This window comes from Durio zibethinus, chromosome 28, assembly GCF_047325235.1.
Source record: "Durio zibethinus cultivar Kanyao isolate XHJ-2024 chromosome 28, ASM4732523v1, whole genome shotgun sequence".
NCBI lineage: Eukaryota > Viridiplantae > Streptophyta > Magnoliopsida > Malvales > Malvaceae > Durio > Durio zibethinus.
The window spans coordinates 14,783,982-14,806,259 of NC_143189.1; the positions used below are offsets into that span (position 1 = coordinate 14,783,982).

The 22,278-nt window shown below is 30.8% G+C and overlaps 1 protein-coding gene and 1 pseudogene across 4 annotated transcripts; both read right to left on the reverse strand.

Moving 5' to 3' along the window:
* Nucleotides 1–2,913: 2,913 nt before the first annotated feature.
* On the reverse strand, nucleotides 2,914–3,496 carry LOC111280659 (protein SMALL AUXIN UP-REGULATED RNA 51 pseudogene; annotated as a pseudogene).
* A 5,926-nt stretch (nucleotides 3,497–9,422) lies between these two features.
* Nucleotides 9,423–21,818, reverse strand: LOC111280290 (pyrophosphate-energized membrane proton pump 3-like). Of its 4 annotated transcripts, none has more exons than XM_022867500.2 (16): nucleotides 21,619–21,818; nucleotides 20,019–20,160; nucleotides 19,788–19,890; nucleotides 18,426–18,629; nucleotides 17,049–17,200; nucleotides 16,811–16,958; nucleotides 16,605–16,737; nucleotides 14,463–14,635; nucleotides 13,692–13,812; nucleotides 12,825–13,012; nucleotides 12,244–12,681; nucleotides 11,979–12,143; nucleotides 11,548–11,703; nucleotides 11,040–11,151; nucleotides 10,215–10,434; nucleotides 9,423–9,747 (listed from the first exon to the last, which is right to left on the reverse strand). In XM_022867500.2, exons 3-16 carry the CDS (start codon nucleotides 19,881–19,883, stop codon nucleotides 9,648–9,650), a joined length of 2,406 nt encoding a protein of 801 aa, XP_022723235.2. In that variant the 5' UTR covers nucleotides 19,884–19,890; nucleotides 20,019–20,160; nucleotides 21,619–21,818; the 3' UTR covers nucleotides 9,423–9,647. The 4 variants fall into 4 exon arrangements, with proteins under 4 accessions (XP_022723235.2, XP_022723234.2, XP_022723239.2 ...); XM_022867499.2 differs by having other exon boundaries at nucleotides 19,788–19,905; XM_022867504.2 differs by lacking the exon at nucleotides 9,423–9,747 and having other exon boundaries at nucleotides 10,295–10,434; nucleotides 10,992–11,151; nucleotides 19,788–20,160.
* Between the last annotated feature and the right edge of the window lie 460 nt (nucleotides 21,819–22,278).

The window sequence follows — 22,278 nt, forward strand, 5'->3', positions numbered from 1 at the left end:
AAAATTATTGTAATTAATTTACAAGAAATTAAAGGGTTAGCCATATATTGTTAGGAATCTTACTGAGTTTATTTTCTAATGCACTAAAAGGATCTTAATTTCGAATTTCATATCTTGAGATATAATTGTTTTAGTGAAAATAGTGCATGCAATGAACATTAATTAGTTGAGTTAGCTTTTGTAAAATTTAGTTGATTTAGTGTATATAGCTTCTAAAAAGGTTGATCAATTTCTAATACATTGAAATAGTTTTGAATAAGTTGTTAATTATTTTTAGAGAAAAACTAAGTGATAAAATTAAAACGAGGTAGGCTAAATCTCATACACTTTGTTTTAAACCTTTGTATGCTTGTAAGTTTCTCAAAATGATGAATGCATGTCTTACTGTTTTTCATATATAAAAACATGATCTAGCATATGATTATCTTATATTTTGATATATAAATGATGAATTATGAGCTGATGAATGAAAGATAGAAAGATACAATATTTTCGCAGCTATGATTTCAATAAACGATTGCGGTGAAATGTGAGCTTATATGAATGAAATACTAAATGGTTGTTAAGATTTTAAAGATTGATTTATAAAAGCTATGAAGTTACATATTTAGGTAGTGAAATCATCGATACTAAAACTAGTTCTACAACTCTGTTAATGGATAATAATAGTTAGCACACAACCCTGCTAACGAATTATAATAGTTACTATAATTATCCGGCTTTGCTAGTGGGTTATAATAATTAGTATAAGACTTTGTTAATGGATTATAGTAGTTAATAATGATCATGAAATAATATTTTGATACAGCTATTATCATATGTTATAATAATAATCGTAACTACTAATGGACAACGAAAAATATAATGAAAATAATTATGATGATTTCTAAAAATTAATTAAAGATTTGGTTTGATTACAACATTTAAATGATGGCATTTGATTGCCAATTATTTAAGAAATGAAATATTTGATATTAATTTATCAATTTACAAAATGCTTTATTTGACATAAGGATGATTTTTAAATTGTTTTAGTATTATGATTTGACAAATATTCTTGAATGTTCTATGTAATATGAATAAAAATAATACCTTATTCGATAAAGTGTGTATGCTATACTTGTTAACTTATGATTTGTTCATTCTCTTTTATCTCTCTCTATAAATATTAACTAATAAATTTATTTTAGACTAATGAAAAACTAAAAAATCAAATGAGAAGATTACTATAATATTAGAGACATTGTTGGTCGATGAGGTTTTATGAGGTGTATATTGATATTGGAGTATTTTATTGGTTCTAGGATAATTTATTTATTATTGTATTGAATTCTAAATATGGATTTTACTTAAAAAAAATTTGAAATGATAATATATGTTTCAAGATTGTTATTAGAAAGCAAGTTTCATATTATTTTAAAATTTTACTTCAAAATAATATAATTATTTATATATTAATTTTGGGGCGTGATATTATTTTATAACAAAAAATTAATCAAACTCTTTGCCAAAATCATACGGAGTAATTACTAAATCATCATAATTAAAAAAACATCAATGCAAAATGAAGATATTTAAAAAAAATAAATAACGATTTTTTCTCGACATCCCAAATCTCTTTTGACAGAGCTTTTTCCGGCATCTATTTCAAGGGCATCAAGCAGGTTCTTCAAAATACTTTTTAAATTCAGTACTGTATTCCATAGTTATCAAAAGCTATTTTTTTAAAAAATCTTTTGTTTTCTTGAAACGTGATATGAAATTAACCGAGCATAACTAATCTTCGATATTCTCCTTTTGTCTCAACCTCCACTACAGGATCAATATCCCGGTCTGATTAGGGTTGGTAAGCCCAATTTATCTCTGATAGATTTTAATATGATATGATCTTATAAAATCAATTTTTTTTTTTAAATCGAGTTTCGAGTTAAGTTGAATTGGGTCAAGTAATATTAAAAAAAAATTGAGATCGAGTGGAGTTCGAATTTTAAATAAATTTGATTTGATCCGATTTAATATTATATAAAATTTTTTATTTTTTTTATTATTTACTTATATATAATTATATTTTAAAAAATAATATTTTATATTTATAAAATAATATTTTATTAATTACAGGTCGAATCAGATATAGCTTATACAATAATAAGTCGGGTCAGATTTGGATATGAAAAAAATAAAAGAAATTTCAAGTCGAGTCAAATTTAAATTTTATGAATATAAAGTCGGATTAGATTTGGAGCGAGAAAAAACTCACTTCGACTTATTCCGTTGTCATTTTTGAGTCTGATACAAACTATTGCATTTTACATTCGTAGTCAGTTTGGATCTAGCTCTTCTACTAAATTTTGGAATCGAAAAATTCAGAATGATTCCTTCTAATCACTCCTTGGAAGTAAAATACTGAACACTCTAAAAAAATCAAATAAGAAATAATTTTATTGGCAATCTGTCCAATCATAAAATCAAATAATTTTGGATTAATATCATTATAGACTCTTAAATTATAGTAAATGTTCAATGTGATACTTAAATTTTAAAAACTTCTAATGTGATACATAAATAATGAATCTATTAATTAATGTGATACTTGATCTTGGAGGATAATTTATCCATTATGCATCATCATTTGAAGATAACCATATTAAAGGTGAATACTATATTAAATAATATATTTATAATTTAATATTATATTAATAATTTTTAAAATTCAGATATTATATTTAATATTTAATATTTCATTATAATTTATAAACCATTCATGATATTAACCCAACAATTTTTATTTAAGTCAATTGGATTTCATAGGCATTCTTTGAGCCATACTCAAATTCTTACACAAAACAACACTCAATCTCTTTGAATATAAATCCTCTTTGTTTCTTACAGACCCTAAACAAAATACCGAATTTATACTAAAACTCTAAATCCATAAAAGAATCACTAATAAAACAACTTTTAATAAAATATTATTCATAATAAAAAAAATAAATAATAATCAAAATATAATGTTTGGTTTAATTCCAACGCTTCAAAACCTTTTTATGGCTCCTGTCAGATATTTTGGTGGAGTGCCACATCTAAGCAATATCTGCTCAAAATCTTGTTCGTCACATGGAATTTGTAGTCCCCCTTCATGCTCAAATCCGAATTCATCAGCCACCTTATCCATCAAAACTCTAAATTCCGGCATTGCTAAGTAGCTCGTCGGAATCACAAACTTACGGCGCACTGGCCCTACATAGACCGCTATGGACCCTTTTGGAACATGTATCGAACCCCGGCTACTGCCATCCGATAATTCTCCGGTCAACAATGATTCCTTCGACATTTCCTCATAATTGCTTCCCAAGATTTTATGGCTCTTGCCAGTAATAGCTGGAAGTTTTAGGTGGCGTTGATCAGCCCGCCGTTGCCATAGCCGAAGGAAGTTCTTTGGCCGCCGGGTGATATGAGCAGCTTTTTGCTTCATCATCTTTGTATGATTCGTAGCCAATTAAAGCAGGAAACTTCAGGAGACATGCGAAGCACTGGTTTTCATGGATAGTGCAATATTGTTAAAAAGGAGAGAAGGCAGAAATTAATTCACGTGAATCATGAAATCAAAAGTTCTTCATAAACTTCATGCGATTGAATTTTACAAGAAAGGTTTGTTCACTAATGCATGCCTTTCATGCATATTATGTGCATGGTATGATGCGTTTACAAGAGAAAAAAAAAAGCTCTTTCTTGATTGGAAGAAGCTCATTAGAAATTATAGCAAACAGATTCCCTCTTTTAGGAGATGGTTTAACATACTATAGATGACAAATCAAACAGCTAATTAAGCATAAATAAATATATATATCTATAAATATATATAAGAGGATCTAATGTTACCAATGTCGTTTTGCTCTTGTATTATCACCGATCTTCAAATATTCCTCCCAATAAACCAGCAATGCTAATGATAAATTTTTATAACAGCCATGAATTTTATTACTGGTGTTTTGTTTTCAATGATAAAAAGGTAAAAATAGTTGTTCTTGCTGTTATTAGTCATTCCGTCTTATATTTAGAGTAAAACTACTATTTCTATATATAAAAAAAAAACTACTATTGTATAAAAATATGAATATATTAATTAATTAATTATATATTCATAACTTTAACTATAAAATCTAAAAATTTCATTGTCAATATATGGGATAATTTATATATAATAGATAATAACATTGAGTTTGAACAATGGTAGGAGTTTTAGATTTGGGATTGAATCCAAAATTTTATATTTTTTTAATATTATATCCTTATTTGACATCTAGCAGAAATTCAATTTCTCATTCTATTCTTCTTCAGCTTTTTCAAAACTAACCATTAAGTGTATCAATTGATTTGTGAACTAAAATGCCATCATCTGATCAACAAATTTGAACCTTCAAATGTTTTTTATTTCATTTACAAGCCTTAGGGATAAACATCTTTTACGCTTCTTTAATCAATCTCATTTCATTTTTGATTTGCCCCCCTCACTTTTAATTTTTTTTTTCAAAATAATACAAAGATCTTTCATATTATCATCAGTGATTTGTTCTTCATCATCATTACAATTCTATGACAAATGTAATCCATTACACTTTCTTAGTTCATTACACAAAAGGAAAAATAAATGGTGAAGACAAGAGAAATTAATAAAAAAAATGATATTTATTATGATAACAAGTCTAGCAAGGAACAACTAGGAAAAGGAATAATTTCAAAGTAATCAACAAGATAAGTGCTCGAAGAAGTTTACGTCATCCAAGATAATGAATATTCAGATAATTTTGAATAAATTAATTCAAAGTTTTTCTCAAAAACCCATTCTATTGATGTTCTTAATCTTTTTAGCTTATCAACTTCAAATGGTGCCCCTACTACATGGGATCTTCAAATGATATTAATCTTCATGCATTAAAACTATTTTTCAAGTTTTCAGCTTAGATATATATATTTTGTACTTAAATCACCATTATGGGTTTTCAATTTAAGTCTTACTTTTTCTTTTTTTTTATTAATTTTTTACAAATCTTTTTCTTATATTTTCCTTCTCTTCATTTATTTTTCACTTCATTTATCGTTGATATCTCCATCAAAAACCTAATCAATCTCATTGTTCTTTGATAGCGTCACAATCATGCCTTAAAATAATATATGATTCTCTAATTTAAGTATTTACATTTAATCAAAATAGAATTTTAAGGTTCATAATGTAGACTAAAGTGTGAGGTTATGAAAAATGGATAAATAGGCCAAAATTATTATTTGAAGGGTTATAAACTAAATTATCATTTTGTATCATATGAAACACCTTGGCATTTTGCCCTATCATTCATCAGTTTTTTCATTTTTCATTTTTTCATTTTTTTCATAGTTTATCTTTCATCTTTTTATTTTGTATTTTTTCTCATTTTTTAAGAAAGATTCAAATGTTAAAAGGGCTTTCTTTTTTTCCATTTTAGATAATTTAAGACTTTCAAATTTTCCTTTTGTGAAAATGTCCTTTTTTTCTAAAATTTGCCTTTTAGTATTAAGGGTGATCCTTGGTGGGTTTTTTTTTTTTAAAGAAAAATCATAATAGGCTTAAAGTGGTGGTAAATGGATAATTTTATTCTATGTAAAATGTAAAAAAAAAAAGATGACTATTATTTCTCATCTTAAAAGTAAATACTCTCATAAAATATTTATTAAATAAGGGCAAACTTTTGAATACCATCATAAAGGAATATATAGTATCTTACATTCATCTTTCAATGGGCAAAATTCCTCGCTAGTTTTCATTCATAAAACTTATCTTTTTTTTTTTTTTTTACTTTAATAATCCCAACAGATTAAGAATATTGAATAATCAATTTCAACATATTAAATGATGCTTTCAAAATTGAATCCTATATTATGATCATGATTGTCAGAATATTTGTTATTTGGAGTATAAGAATAGGTGAAATAAGAAAATGTATATAAAGGCAGTAGAATGAAAGAGAAAATGTAATGAAAATACATTTGTCATTTTATTGAAATGACGAAAGATAAAAAAAAGACAATAAATAAAAGAACTCTCAAACATTCATAAATATTTAAAGACTTGCATTTCTAAAGTGATAGACAATCATAAGAGCTTCATTAGAATAATGCCTTGTGTGGTTAGGCAAATGATTTCCAATAACATTTAACCTTGTTGGCTTGTGAAAGCTCACCAAACCTATTCTAATCAAACTTTGCACCTTGTGTTTGAAAGCAGACAACTTTCTCTGCAATGGCCTATATTTCTATTATGATAATCATAAGTGGCATTGGCATTATATGATTTGAGATGGGGCTGCTTCATAGGTTCTAAATGAATTAGTGATATTAGGTTATTTTTAACCAATTTCAAGAATAACTCAGTATATGTCATGTGGATAAGATCGATGTGAGCTCTCTCTCAATTGTTTCAAGGTTTCCTCGAACCATTTGGTTGGGTATTAGTTATTGAAACTAGTCTTGTAGCTAGTATAGTGGTAGGGCTAGGCATCTATGTAAGTATTTGAGGATGACAAGTTGGTTGAAAAGCTAAGGTATTGGCTAATAGGGATTTGGTTGTGACACATTACTTATCGAAGGATAATAAGGCTAGTATATTGGGTATTGGTGGTATGGGTAAAACCCTCATACTTGTTGCTCCTTATAAGTTACAAATTGAGTATTTCCTTCTTTCTTCTTCAGTGTTACCCCTTTATTTGCATTAGTTGCATTACTACCTTCAAGCTTACCATTCTTTTTTATATTTTCTATTATCTCCCTAAAAATCACCATGTTAATAAAATTTTTGGTGGCATTTTCAATCATACTTTCATAGTATGGAGCTTTAAAGTTATTAACAAACTGAATTATAGTATCTTTTTCAGTGAGTAGTGGTGGTTGGACTTGAGTAGTAGCATCTTTCTACCTCTAAGCATATTCTTTGAAGCTTTTAGTATTTTTCTTTTCCATGCTTTGTAAGGACAGATCGTCTGATGCCAAATCTATGATGTGCTTATATTATGCAATAAAGGCTCTTGCTAGTTTTTTTAGCAATGGATTTAAGTTTTATTTAATTGGATATACCACTTTGCAACAGATCTAGTGAGACTATCTTGAAAAACATGAATGAATAGCTTCTCATCATGTACATATACAACCATCTTATAACAATACTTTATGACATGTGTTATATAGGACATTTAGTTTTATCATATTTTTTCGAACTCATGCACCTTAAATTTAGGTGGAATCACTATTCAAGAACTAAGCATAATCCAGTAGCATCCATTGAGCCATAAAAATCCATCCCTTTAATAACTCAAAGCCTTTCCTCTATGAGATCTATTTTTTGTTAAGATTTATAGCCTTCTTTGGTTTCTAGTGTACTTATTTTCAGCTTTTCTTGTTCCTTTGGATAATCCAAATGAAAAACTTGAATTGGATCAGATGTTTGCACATTAGGAAAAAGAGTGATATGTCTTTAAAAATGAGTAGGAGCAGCAATCGAAGGCATACCAATATGTATAGGGATAACCTCCTGTAAATGGCATTTTAGTGATGGAATACTTTTCTCGACTTCACAATATTTGGCAACTTTTAATGGTGAAATTTTTGTCACTAAAACTGTTTTTCATTGATAAAGTGGGTATTAGCAATGGAAAATTTTGTCACTAAAACTCTATTTTCTTGTGATGATTCTTTTAGAATTAGTTTCATTTTCATGGAGCAAAAGTTAACATGATCATTAACAAAAGTTTTAGCACAAGGGAATCAAACAACAATTTTCAAGGGCTTATTTAGAAGACAAGACAATGAATTCAAAATAGAAATAAAAGAAAACTAATTAAACTCAGAGACATTGCCTCGAATTAGTGTTGTAATCAAACATGTTGTTATTGACAAAGAATAGCTATTATTACTACTAGCTTGGAAGGAGCATCATTGGCTGGAGTTAGGGTTAATGGATCGAGAATCAAAATAGAGAGAAAATTTTGGTGATGAAAGCTCAAAGAAGTAGGCAGGAAAGGAAAATGATAGATGCTTGGAATCTAGGATGGGTTGGGGAGGAGTATAAGAGCGCCGTTTATTGGGATTTGGAAAGGGAAATAGACTAAGAAAGGAAGCATATGAGATTTTAAGAATATGGAAAGAGTTTGAAGAGTAATGTTTAGGATTTTTTGGTACATTATTCAAAGGTAAAATTATAATTTTTAATTAAAATAATAAATATATATTAAAATAAAAAACTTTATTAAGCCATGAGTCATTTGATTACTTGAGTGATTATGATTTTTGAATTTAATTAATCAATAAATCTAGTCATTCAAGTTTAAATATAACTCAACAATGATCAAATTGAATTCAAATTTTATTTAAATTGAACTCAAATAACTTACGAATACATATATATTATTTACATTCCTAACTCAAACACAAAAAGCATTAGATTTCACCCAAACCCACTGAGACTTGAGCTTACCTTTTCGAAAAATGAACTCTTTTTTGACAATAATTGGAAACCCTACCTTCGCTTCTTGTTTTGACTTTGAAATAAAAATTTCAGTTTAATCTCTAGGCGAATTGGTCACTAACCGAATCACTTGAGTATGCCAAAATCCTAAATAATTGTTTATACCAAAATCCTAATCCTTAATCGACTTTCTAAACAAATTATGAATATCCTCTTCAATATCTTTCTTTTCTCGATACAAATCTCTAAATTTGTATTCTTTTTTATTGCTCAAGGCCCTAAATCTCTCTATGCTCAAAACCATAAAAAAATTAAACATAGTTTTTTACTCTCACCACTTGTTCTCATCCATTTTTTCTAATCCAACGTGGCATGTGAACCCTAATCTAGCGCGACCTTCCTCGTTCAACTTATTTAGACTACGCGTGACACGACTTTCAATTCTTGAAAGAAAAAAAAACGTCATACTTTTTTTTAACGAAAATGCTCAGGAAATGACAAATATTTAATGGTACTTTTTGTTAAAAAATAAATGCCATATAAGAAAATTTAATAAAATTCAGAGACCAATTCACACATTAGCGCCAAATAATAATATCACCCTCGAAACTTCGTAAAGGTGTCTAGCATTTTAATTTTCACTTTTTAGTTATTAAGACCCATAATATCTGTTTCATCAAATGGAAATAACTCTCATGAACCCAGCACAATTTCATTTCCTTTATAAATTACGCATTAAAATTAATAAAGGAGTTTTACCATGAATTCAAATACATGACGAGAACCAATTCGAAGGGTATCATTTTATGTACCTATAGCACAATCTTATCTCGTAATAATAATGCCAATACATGACCCTTCCATGGTTCATTATTATATTCATACATTTATTTGCTTAAAGCATTAAAAAAGAAACAAAAAAAAAAAAGGCTTAGGCCAAGTGATTAATTGCATTAAAACCTCAATATGGTACGTCAAAAACTACAACCAAAAATACTAACATCTCTCTTATTTCAGATTATAAGAAAAAAAAAAATAGAGAAAACCAATGATATACATCAAAATACCTAGATGTATATGTGCAAAATACCTAAGAACTTAAAGGTAATGGGTGGTGTATGATAGTGAGCACCGCCATTAGATTTAAACAAACTCTTCACAGAAACACTGGCGCCATAACAAGCGTTATCGTAGCAAGCATTTTTATGAGCACATGAAGCGACGGTCCAGCTGTATCTTTGAATGGGTCTCCCACACTGCAATCCAAGTTCAAACATCATAATTTTTATTGCTGAAATTTTCAATTATGATAAATGCTTTTTTTTCTTCATTTCCTATTAGTATTTCATTCATGGTTTTAACAATAAAAAATAGCAAGCAAGGGAGAAGGATTGAAATCTTCAAACATTGCAAGTTTGTGCAGAACGAGAAAAACATATGAGACAGTCAGGTTGACCAGAGATCACTGAGGTTTCCATAGCACAATTATGCCTAATATTCATATCAGTATCTTAATTCTTTTTCTTGTTTAGGTGAACATCAAACCAAAGAATTACCCCGCCTTGATCACCCCAGACAAGCCCCTGCCAACAATCCAGATTCATAAACCAAAACTACACTACTAAACTAATTGCTTCTTTCTCCCAGGCCTAGCACCTCACCATTATGAAAGAAAGAAGAATATAAGGGGATAAAAAAAAAAAAAAAGGTGCAAAGAACTTACGTATCTCCAGTAACTGCAGCTTTATGAGAATCACTGCCTTTGCCACCAAGAGCTCCTGTCTCGATAAACTTCTTTGCATTATCCCATGCACCACCAGCTGTGTTTAGAAAGAGAGCCATTAAAATACCAGAAACGGTTGCAAACATCAGCAGAGCAGCTACAACTTTTGCTCCAAGTAGAGGGTGTCCGGTATAGTGACCCAAAACACGGAATAGAAAACCTGCAAATGGTTACGTAGAAATTACATAAGTTGAGAGGGCACTTTATTTAAAAAAAAAAAAAGCATTAAAGTAGCACCATAATTAATGCTTAGATCACCTAAAAATAAACTAAAGTCACCAGAAAATTCAAGAAATCACTTTAATCATCTAATCTTCTTCATTCTTTTTCTTTTGGGTAAAATAATCTCCTACATTCTTGACATGATTCTAGAGGCAACCATAGCTAACAGAATGCCTGATTCCAGCAAGAATATGATTCCACAAGTGTATTACAGTGTAGTAAAAAGAAATATTTTAAAGCTTGAAGGCGTTTAGAAAAAATTCAATTTCCACTAGATCAAACAAGCAATACTACCACAAACAAATGAAGGAAATAGGATTAGAATGCACAGCTGCTACCACTAACACGACTACTGCATACCAACAAGACGGCTAAATCTAAATAATGATTAATGAAGCAAACAGAACAAAGAAGGAACACTAGGAAAAGGAAAAGCTACAAGAAAAATGAGAAGGAAACGAAAGAAGGATTAATAAGAGAAACAAACAAACCAACCCATGACTGAAGAAGTAAATAATAATCAGCAAAGAGCAATTGACGCACCAACTACTATTGGTGACACTATAGCTAAAGCACCGGGTTTTATCATCTCCCTCAAAGATGCAGATGCCACAATAGCAACACAGCGACCATACTCTGGCTTCTCCTTGTAGTCCTGCGGCCAGCATGTCAAGACAAAAAAAAAAAGCACAACAGTGTCTGGATTTACATAAGAGAAAAGGAGAGAAATGATAGTAGAAGCAACATGATTTAAAGCAAAAATCAATTAATCTACATTTGTCTACGTTGGAGCTTATTGATAAAATAGAAAAGCTTAAATCTCTCTATTATCTTTCTCCCTTAGGTAAGATTTGACAAGGATAAAAATTTCAAAAGTGGATTATGGAAAAAAGATTGCCCTACATCATTTTTCTCTTCTTTTCACTTCTCTCACGATTCTTATCCACACAAGAAATATTTTCCAATATCTCTTGCTGCTCCTAATTCAAATACAATATAAAAGCCAAAGGTCAAAGTAAACCATGAATAGCAGTCAGAAACTTCAACCCACCATGATACCAGGCCTCTCAATAAATTGCCTTCTTACTTCCTTAACAACCTCCTGAGCAGTTCGGCCAACTGCAGAACAGGCCCATGCACTAAATAAAAATATAAGCATGGAGCCCAATAATCCACCAATGAAAACCTCAGGAATGGCAATATCGACCTGAGAGTTGAATAGAACTATGAATATCAGAAAAGAATGAAAGACTTAGCAGAATAACTAACCACAGGCTCCATTGGATGCCACTTTTGCTACATGCTTTTTACATTTTTATTTGATTCTCAGAAGCACTAATTCAAACATTATTATTGCACCTATAAGTAAAGACATGCATTTTCCTTTTACTAATTTATTCAAATGTTGCTTCTTCCTTTTTGCACGCATAAGTGGTAAACCAAACAGAGCCTTCATTAAAGCAGAAGTACAGTAACACAGACCTGTTTAAAAGATTCATGAGCAAAAGATGCGACCTCATCCATATATGCACTAAACAGAAGAAAAGAAGCAAGTGCTGCAGATCCAATCGCAAAACCTTTGGTGGTAGCTTTTGTGGTGTTCCCAACAGCATCAAGGATATCCGTGATCTCTCGCACACTCTCTGGCTGTACAAGACATAAGTAGCTAACATAAATACTACAAAAAGAAGAAAGTGGAATATATAGATTGATAACAGGAAAATCTAGAGAATCAACTATATAGTACCTGCTGACTCATCTCTACAATTCCACCAGCATTATCCGCTATTGGGCCAAACATATCCATGGTTAGAATATAGGCAGCAGTGCTGAGCATTCCCATTGTTGCTACAGCAGTGCCAAACAACCCACCGGTAGGATTTCCAGTTTCATCCACCAGTCCTGAGGTGTGACCCAGCCAAAATGCAGAAATAATAGATATACTTATCACGAGAACAGGAAGAGCTGTTGATTCCAGGCCCAAACTGACTCCAGCTATAATGTTAGTCCCATGTCCTGTGGAGCTAGAAAGAGCTAATGTGCGTACAGGCTCATGCTTGTAGTCAGTGTAATATTTGGTTATCCAGACAAAAACATACGCTGTAATGATACCAACCAACCCACACAAGGCAAAGTTCAACCACGCAGAAGGTGCTTGTTCAGTATAAAGCAACCACCATGTAGACTACAATAATTTCAAAAAAGAACAAAAAGTCATGAATGAGGTTTTAACCAAAATAAAGGAATAAAATTTGCTATATTTCAAAACTTTATCAGAGAAAACAGAAAAATTACAGCATTATGTTGCACTTATAGATGATATATTACCCCAGAAAATGTCAAAACAGACAAAACTATTGTAACAGAGTATCCTTTCTGTAGGATTGCCATTGGATCTTCTATTGGAGCTTTCACACTGGAGTCACGTGTGCTCCTAATTGAAAGTATTCCAATTGATGATACCACCAGGTCAAATGAGTGCACAACAAGAGGAAACAGGATGAAGCCAGATGGATCTGCATAAATATCAAAGATGAGACCACAGCCAAAAGAAAAAAAAAAAAATAGAGAACCCATTCAACATAAGGAATATGCCAAAGCCAAAAGCAATATAAACTGAAAGAAAGAACCAAACTTCTAACTGAATGGGAAATGTTTTTGATGCTGTCTCTCAGTTAGATTGATGCAGGTATGAATCTTTATTATAACTACAATCAATAGACTTACTATCAAAAACCAACAAACTTAGTTCTAACAGCATAGGGATGCATACTTCTGCAGACCCACTTTTTGATAAGGTTGGTTTGAATACAGCAAATGTTACCAATGAAGACAAGGGATGTCTGACTCCTAGTTAGAGGCATATTTTAATTTGTTTCCCTTGTCCATCGGGTAACAGCCAAATAACACTAGTTATGCATTTTTACTACCATCTTTTAAACCTCACTAAACCACACTAACAAAACATGAAATAGGACACAAGAAAATCGTCTCACCAAATTGGAGATTTCAATTCCTTGTACCAGTCTGGTTATATTTAAACTTTCATCTTATGGTAAATGATTTTAAAAACAATAAAATGATATAAATTCTACAGTTTGCAGTCATCCTAGTTAAGCAATAGCAAATTTCACAACATTTAACGGTATAAAAATATTACAACTACATTGAAAATCAGTGGTAACTTGCACTTGCCTTTAATTTTACAACGCTGAGCCATTGTTCCTCCAAGTATCATGGCACTAATTATCTCTGCAGCAATGCTTTCAAAAAGATCCGCACCTCGAGCAGCACAATCACCAACATTGTCCCCAACCTTCAATGCAAGAAGAAAGATTCAAGTACCAAACATAACCAACAAGATAAAATGTGTAAAAATTTAAAAAGTTAAAATAAAGATAAAGCAGAAACGATATTGAAGTTTATTTGACCACATTTCTTCCAATATTTTTTTGCAGTACGTGTGTTCATCCACCTTATTGAACTGCATTCGACCTTTAATTTTTTCTTAAAACAATTTTCATATGGATTACTCTAGTTTTCTCTAAAACTAGAGGATTTAAATTCTTTATGGTAAAGCAATATAGACTTCTAAAAAAAATTTAAAAAAAAAATCCACTCCCCCTATAACTCACATACAGTTGTGCTATCATAATTAAATCTTTAACAAAATCACAATTCCTTTTAAAAAACAGCTTCGAAACAATGCACACCATTACTGTCAACTACTACAACTATAAACCTTCAGTCCAGTGCATAAATGAGAAAAAATTTTCAGCATATGAAAACAGGAAATTAAATGAAATACGCACAAGCTTTACATTCACATTTTTCAACTCAAAACTAAACTAATAATATATAAATATGAGGGGAATAAAACCATGTTACAGCAGACTCCAAATGATTAGTCATATCTTAAGCATTGACCCAAAGTAAGGAATTGAATGAAGTTGAAAATAAAGGTACCAAATCTGCAATTACAGCCGGGTTTCTAGGATCATCTTCAGGTATCCCCTGTTCTACTTTTCCAACAAGATCTGCCCCAACATCAGCTGCTTTTGTATATATCCCACCACCCAACTGAGCAAACAGGGCAACAAATGAAGCTCCAAAACCATATCCCACCAGAAGAAGAGGCACTGAAAGAAAACAAAAGAAATCAACCAAGGTATCATCAGTACCAATGATTCTGAAACACATGATAATGCTAGCTTGAGGTGCACACAGAATCAAACAGCCTCACATCAGATTCAGCCATGCATGCATACAACCCAACATACAGGCAAATATACATACACAGATCAGTTCATTATTGCAAGCCAAGATAGCACTTGAATTTCTAAATCAAAACAGTTCACCATTTGAGACAAAATTAAACAATATGAACTGTATTGCGAAAGAAACACAGAAATTCAGAAACAAAAAGCAAATAAGGAATAAATATTAGCAACAATATGTCAAGAATCAAGAATAACATGTTACCAAAACACAATAATATTATACATAAGATATTAAATCATATAGCAATAGGTTTCAAAGCAGACACGTGAGACAGATTTTTCCAAAACATACAATATTTGGTAAAATTAAATTGATAGAAAGATTCAAGGTTTCTACAGTCATTCTAACTCAAATCAAGAAATTAAAGAGAGAGAGAGAGAGAGAGAGAGAGAGAGAGAGAGAGAGAGAGAGAGAGAGAGAGAGAGAGCAACTCAAGTCATTAACTTTGGCAAGAATATAGTACTTCTACACAGAACATCAAAGAATTTAGTACAGTTACATCATCAAGAATATTGTCTTCTTGTAGCACGTTTTTATTCCAATTCTAAGGAATGTCCAATCCTACCACCTTTCTCCATAGTTTTGTATTTTGTTAGAAATTCATACAATGTTCATCTGCACTATTCTTTTCGACGATGTTTGGTACAGGGTGATTACCCCAAAAACCATGGTGATCTAGACATAATGATTAGATCACCGTGTTTGGTAAGCATTCGGTGATCCTACGTGGTGGTGATCTTGAATCATCAAAAGTGATCAGATCACTAGATGATCTAATTTCCTTTCAAAAGGATGGAAAACAATTATCACTGAGGTGAAGTGATAAGTAAATTTAACAACAGTCAATATTACCCATTTAATATGTGAATTAAAAACTTACTTCTTCTCAATTTTAATTATTTATATTATAAATTTTTATATTTTCAAACTAATATTCATTGTAACAAATTCAAAAACAATTTGTGTGCTTTCTTTTAAATTTTTAATGTTATATATATAATCTTTTTATTTCTCTTTTGTTATGATTTTAATAAATTAGTTTTATTTTCTAATTCAACTTTTTTACATAATTTATATTATAAAAATTAGTTTATCTATCAATAAAATTTTTTTGTTAATTTAATAAATAAAATATTTTTGCTAATTTAAATAAAATATTACTAATATTTTACAAATTATTATCTTTAAACAAAATTGAAATTATTAACTTGTATAACTATTACAAATTTACAATACGCATGGTTATTTTGGTACTTTTAAAAATAATATTCTATTTTTAAGAATAGCATATCCAGTGAATTATAATTTCTAAGAATTACTTATTATTAAACAAATAAAGCAATTACAAATCATAAGTGATAAAATCACCTTGCTAATAAGATCACCTCAATGATTAAATTACCATGGAGATTTTGAAAATGATATCAAACGCTACCTTCATTCATTAGGAAAAATGTAGGCAATCAACAACTACCATAAAGAAGTCCATACTAAAAGCCACTGACAAATATAACTAAAACCCAACTCTTAGCTATTCTAAGCCTAATGGTCACTCTTGATGAATTTATAAGACAATGACCTATCTTAGATGGCTAAGACAACTAATTACTACCTACTTCCATCAATATGGAAAAAACAGAACCAACAGAGTCATGCTTATAGTCTTATCAAATTTCACCTAGGGAAGATGAACATTCAAGAAATCTCAAGATGTTCTCAATATACCACTGTATGTAGAAAAAGATAGGAACCATGCAATAGGAAGATTCATCTGCGTAAAATGCATTGATTCAAATCAATTAAAGAAAGAGGAAATTAATTACATACAATCTGTAACCTTCATTGAACCAGGTGAATCCACACCCAACCAAACATAAAATGTTGCATAAAGGATGGCTATACCAATCACAGCCATACCAACGACCACCAAGGCAGAAAAACCACCAGCACGGACAGCTATCTGCATGTCACTTTTGCACTTAGTATTCAAATCTGCAAGCATCCAGAATAATATGAAATGACAGGGATACAACCTGCAATGCCTCTCTTGCAGACCGTCTTGCAGCACTTGAGACTCGGACATTTGCACGAACTGATACCCACATCCCAACATACCCAGTGACACCTGAACATAAAGCCCCCAAAAGAAATGCAGCAACAGTGATATATGCAGATGTTGCCCTGCAGCAGCAAGTAAAAGAATAAAAAATTTGTCACCTAAAGAAAAGGAAGTGGAATGTGTTTTTACATATTGTTCATATATATCATCACCTTCCTAGGCCTGAAGATTCTTGTTGAGGAGTTGTATTGCGAAATAAATATATGCTAAGAATCACTAGCGCTAGCAACAATGCCATCTTGGAGATAGTACCATACTGTGTCCTGAAGAATCCCTCTGCTCCATCACGTATAGCCTCTGATATCTAGAAAGAAAAAGTGATAAGCTCAGTAAAGTGATAAGGAGGTAGCTAACAAATAATAAGTTCTTAGTATCATTTTAAGGATTAACAAAAAGATGATAAACAATGAGGGGAGCCTACTTCCCTTTGACCAATATATTTAAAATGTGACAAAGCAGTAAGAAACATGGTATTCTTAGCCTTTAAAATTTCTCTTTGTTCCAAATTCAAACAATGAAGAAAGCCTAGATTTTTCTTGTTCTATGTTAGAATTTGACATAAGGCTTCATCACAAAAATTAATGATGGAGAACATTCTTGTTCTGCACCAATTAAACTACCTGCAAACCTGAATTGTACAAAAAAACTTTCTGAAAATTTTGTTTTATTTGGATATGATTGATTTTAAATTAAACAAGCAAAAATTTATCAGGCATTGACAATAAAACTTTCTAATTAACAGTTCCAAATACAATCTCAAGGTATAAAAAACATTTTTAATTTGGAGAAACATTGAAAACTTAATAATTAATGATGGTATAAATATCAAAAAGTAAATATAACAACAATAAAACAAACAGTTAGATAAAGCACTTATTACTAAATTCTCCAATAAAATATTTTAATAACTGATTCGAGAAGAAAGCTTTGGTTTTGCTTATCCATCTTCCCCCTTTACAGTCAGTTATTTAACAGCCAAACAGCAATATTCTGCATGAATAGTGCACTTCAAATGGTAGCTAAATTTAAAAAAGCATAATGTCCTTTAACCACGTACCAAGCATATCATATCATGTTCATAATTACTGAGCCAGTAAGTCCAGTATATAAGTCCAGTATCCATATTAAAAGCTACTGCAACTAGAAATCAAAGCCATGCTAAATTTGATAGCAACAAACCAAACATTTTGTATATTGGCAAACTTCATGATGTCCAAAGACTCAGCGTGTTGTCCATTTCTTTTCTTTCCCAAACTAAACTTAGTATCTAAATATTGCAGTACATTCAATGCAATCATATGATCAATGTCATCATATTTGGTTTGAAATTTGAAGAATTGTTTGAAAAGAGAAAGTAAATATCATAGCAAATGTCTCCATAAAATTTACTAACTTAAAAACCAGCAAGTTGAAGGAATTGATAGTTATAAAAGAAAAAATTATCTAGAGAAGCATTCATTAAAATTATTCTAGGAGCATAAAAAGAGCTTGATATTATGAGGGAAATTTTCTTTTTCAGAGAAATTTACCTGAGCCATCTCTGGAGGCCCTTCATCCTTTGAAAGTACCCACTTTGCAAGATATATTGACAAAAGGAAGCTGATGATGCAAACTGAGAAGACAAAAACAATGATTGGAGAAGTACTTGCTCCAACATAAAAGACATATCCAAAGCCCAAAAGGAGAAGTATAACAAGAACACGAACATTCATTCCCATAAGAATTCGAAAAATCTGCACAAAGGAATTAGTTAATTAAAGTAAGCATAATGAGGAGAAAAAGTGTGTCCTACAAGCCAGAAGGAGAGAGAAAGACAGATTAAACATATGCCTAGCCAAACATGGAAATAGCAATGAAAAATAACATGATTCTCCATAAAATCCCACCTATAGGGCTGGCATCACTGGTTATTTTTCTGACAAAAATACTCAGCTGCACATTTTATTAACTTGTTTGTATAACTCTACCGGTACTAGTCAAACTGCCATTCGCATCAATTCAACAGTCTCTCTGAATCTCAAGCTAAACTTCTTTTCCATTTTTATTGCTAAGACCAGAAAATTCTAAGCAAGGATGTATTTCTATCATGTTAAATTCCAGAACACCACAACAAGGAAATGACACCTTATGTCAAGTGCCATAACACCAGAAACAGGTTGACACACACACACACAGACATATATATACAAGACAACAATCAAGGATCTTAGTTGCAGTTGAAAAGGAAGTAATATGGCAATAAGAAATAGGATATAATTTTGTGGATTTCATAACAGGAATTCGAAATACCAATTGTCCTAGAGAAATGCTAGAATGAGCATTCTCGCCAAGGAAGCCTTCAAAACATTGCTGGTAATATCTCAGCTTACTGAAAGTATATAGGTAAAATATAAATAATATAAAGCATTATACCAATGCCACTGCAGATTGAAATTGGGCAAAATGGGTAATAATTAAATATCTCAGCTTACTGAAAGTATGTAGGTAAAATATAAATAATATAAAGCATTATACCAATGCCACTGCAGATTGAAATTGGGCAAAATGGGTAATAATTAAATATCTCAGCTTACTGAAAGTATATAGGTAAAATACAAATAATATAAAGCATTATTCAATTATTCCTATGCCACTGCATATTGAAATTGGGCAAAATGATGACCAACAGTGGTCAATAAGACACTTGACATCGTTAATTCATGCCAAGCTAATTCCTGTTTTCCCAAAATAGTTAAACCAGGTATAGGTCACAACAAATGCAGGATCAAAATGAATTACTACATCAAGAAAAAGGGAAAATGAGAAAGAAAGAAAAAAGACATTAGCCGAAAACTCAAAATGCATACTCCAAAACTAACAACTACATGCTGAGACAAACATAAGGTCCTTACCAAGGGGGTATAGGGTTTGCTACGCATGTTACGAAATGTCCTTGGCCTATCTTGGTAAGGCCCCAAATTACCATTCTCGACATCATCTCCCATCATTGTGGTGCTGGTAGAATTCACCCTCCGAACAACAGGAAAAGAGTTATACTCCCCAGTATAGGGCAAATCACCCCCTGAACTTGGTTGCTGAATTTTTAATGATTTAGTTTGTCCAGAGAAAGACTATGAATTCACCTGAGATGTTATGGGTCTTTAAAATAACAGCTGATGTATTCTAGGTTCAATAGCTTCTACTCTGGCTTTCCCTCCAAAATTCTAGATCCAGTAAAAATTATTCATATTCAGGCCAAGGATTTTTAGACACCAGTTGATATTCCTGCATAAAGGTCAAATCAAACAATTAGTAGTGAAAACTAGATAAAATAAGAAAACAGACACAAATTTCCAACATTTGGAGTTAGATAAATTTGGACCAAGCACAAACTACAAACATTTTGATGAAGTAATACAATATCTAACTAATGAATAAGCCACTTTTAGCCATATAAATAGAAAAGTGGTTCTAAATTCACAACAAAGTCCTTCATATAGTGATAGCTAATAAATTCAGAAGTAATAAAAAAATCATTAATTTTTATTTTTTTATTCTAAGCAAAAGGAAGATGTTAAATACTAGCAAAACACTAGGTTCTAGCCCTATGCACAAGGGCAAGGAGATTATACCTTTTGCTTTTTGGAAAATAGGGGGGTATACCTTCAATACAGTGCCTTGTTTTGGAAAGAAATATAGAGGAGCCCAAAATTCCAGGTCCATAGGCCTAGCAATGAGACCATGGAAGTACTCTACACTGCTCAGAAGAAAATCTAACATTTGTAGTTATGCTCACTTTTCTTTTACTCAATATTAAGCAGCAAAAGACCCTACTTATGATTGTAAATAAATAAAAAACCCAAACCCAAGAAAAGGTGGAAAATAATTACTTAGACTAAAAGATCTGGAAGGAAGAAAATAAGACTCATGTATTCTACTGAAAATTAATATTTAATCAAAAAATATTTTTAAAAAATCTCAAATTGCTGTCAACAAATCGCCTAAAATGCCGATTCAAGCTTTGCTTGGTTAGGGGGGTGGGAAGCGGAGAGAAGGATAAAGTTTGAATCCAGTGGTTAAGCTAAAAAGTTGAAAGGTGATAATAAAACATAATGATTAGATTAAAAATTTTCCATCATTCCCACCAATCAAAGCCTCAACCTAAAGTATTCAAACATCCTCCTACAAGACCACCAAAATGTTATCTAATCTCCAATTAACCGTCTCACTGTCCTCCATTGCATTAACAATGAAATGCCATTAGAAGCTAATGGTTAGTCAAAAATAAAGTAGAATTTCTATTTTTTAACCCACCTGTTTGCAAGAATCCAACAATATATTGTTTCGCATTGGCATAAACAATAACAATAGTAATTCAACTAAACTGCATAATCTCAGTTCAACATTCATGAATTATGATATTTTTCTCTTTTTTTTTTTTTTTTTTGGTTTTCTTCCCATTTTTGGACCTCCATGAATGATTACGATAGCAAAAATAGGAATCAATGAACGAGAAAAAGATAATCCGAGTTAGACCAACAACTACTAAATTTCAATTTTCTCAGGTTCCAAACAATTCTCATTCCCGACATTTCATCAATAAAACGACGGAACATAAAGGAGCCTCCCTAAGAAACATAAGGACATCAGATCCAAAGCCAAAGTCCTAGATTCAGAGTATTGCATGATTTGATCCTCAAAATAAATAATTAGATCTATAAGAATTTTTTTAATTACACATACCGTTTTCAACGGCTGCAGCGATACCGGATAACCGCCATTAACCTGAAAAAAAAAAAAAAAAAGAAGGAAAGCTAAAATGCTTTAAGCTCTCTCTCTTTATATCTGCGAAATTTTGCAGACTTTTTTAGAGAGAGGAAGTGTAGACTTTTCGCGAGAGAGAAAATGTTTTTTTTTTCAATTTTTTTTCTCTCTTTAAAATTAAATTCTGTATTTTTTAGTCTTGTGAAAAAAAAAAAATCTTTTGGTGGCACAAACCGGACTCTGCGTTTTTTATAGCATTAAAGAATTTGGAATATTCTGCCATGTCAGCGCAGCCAACAGTTTTCTTACCTGTAAGCTGTTTTGGCAACAAGGAGCTTTTTTTTTTTTTATTTTTTATTATTTTTTTTAAGGAATTTTTTCAAAATAATGCCGTCAAAAGTCTTCACATAATCTTTTGGAAATTTTTAACAAAATAATTTTTATTTACTTTTCATAATTAATTTAAGAGTAATTTCATCTAAAACCTTCAATTTTGAATATAATTTAATACAAATCTATTAATTTAAAAAAAAACAACCTACCTCAAAGTTTTTAACTCCATTAATAAAATTTAAGTAAATACAAAATTACCTCTTAAACCTAAATTTATTATATTTATATATTATTTTTATTCTATAA

Excerpts from the sequence above, each read along its gene's own strand:
- LOC111280290 (XM_022867500.2), bottom strand. The coding sequence starts at position 19,883 with ATGATGGGAGATGATGTCGAGAATGGTAATTTGGGGCCTTACCAAGAT. Across the intron at positions 13,813-14,462 it reads CGGCTGTAATTGCAGATTTG|GTTGGGGACAATGTTGGTGA; the intron begins GTACCTTTATTT and ends CTTGCATTGAAG. Across the intron at positions 11,152-11,547 it reads TTGAGAGGCCTGGTATCATG|GACTACAAGGAGAAGCCAGA; the intron begins GTGGGTTGAAGT and ends TGCTGGCCGCAG.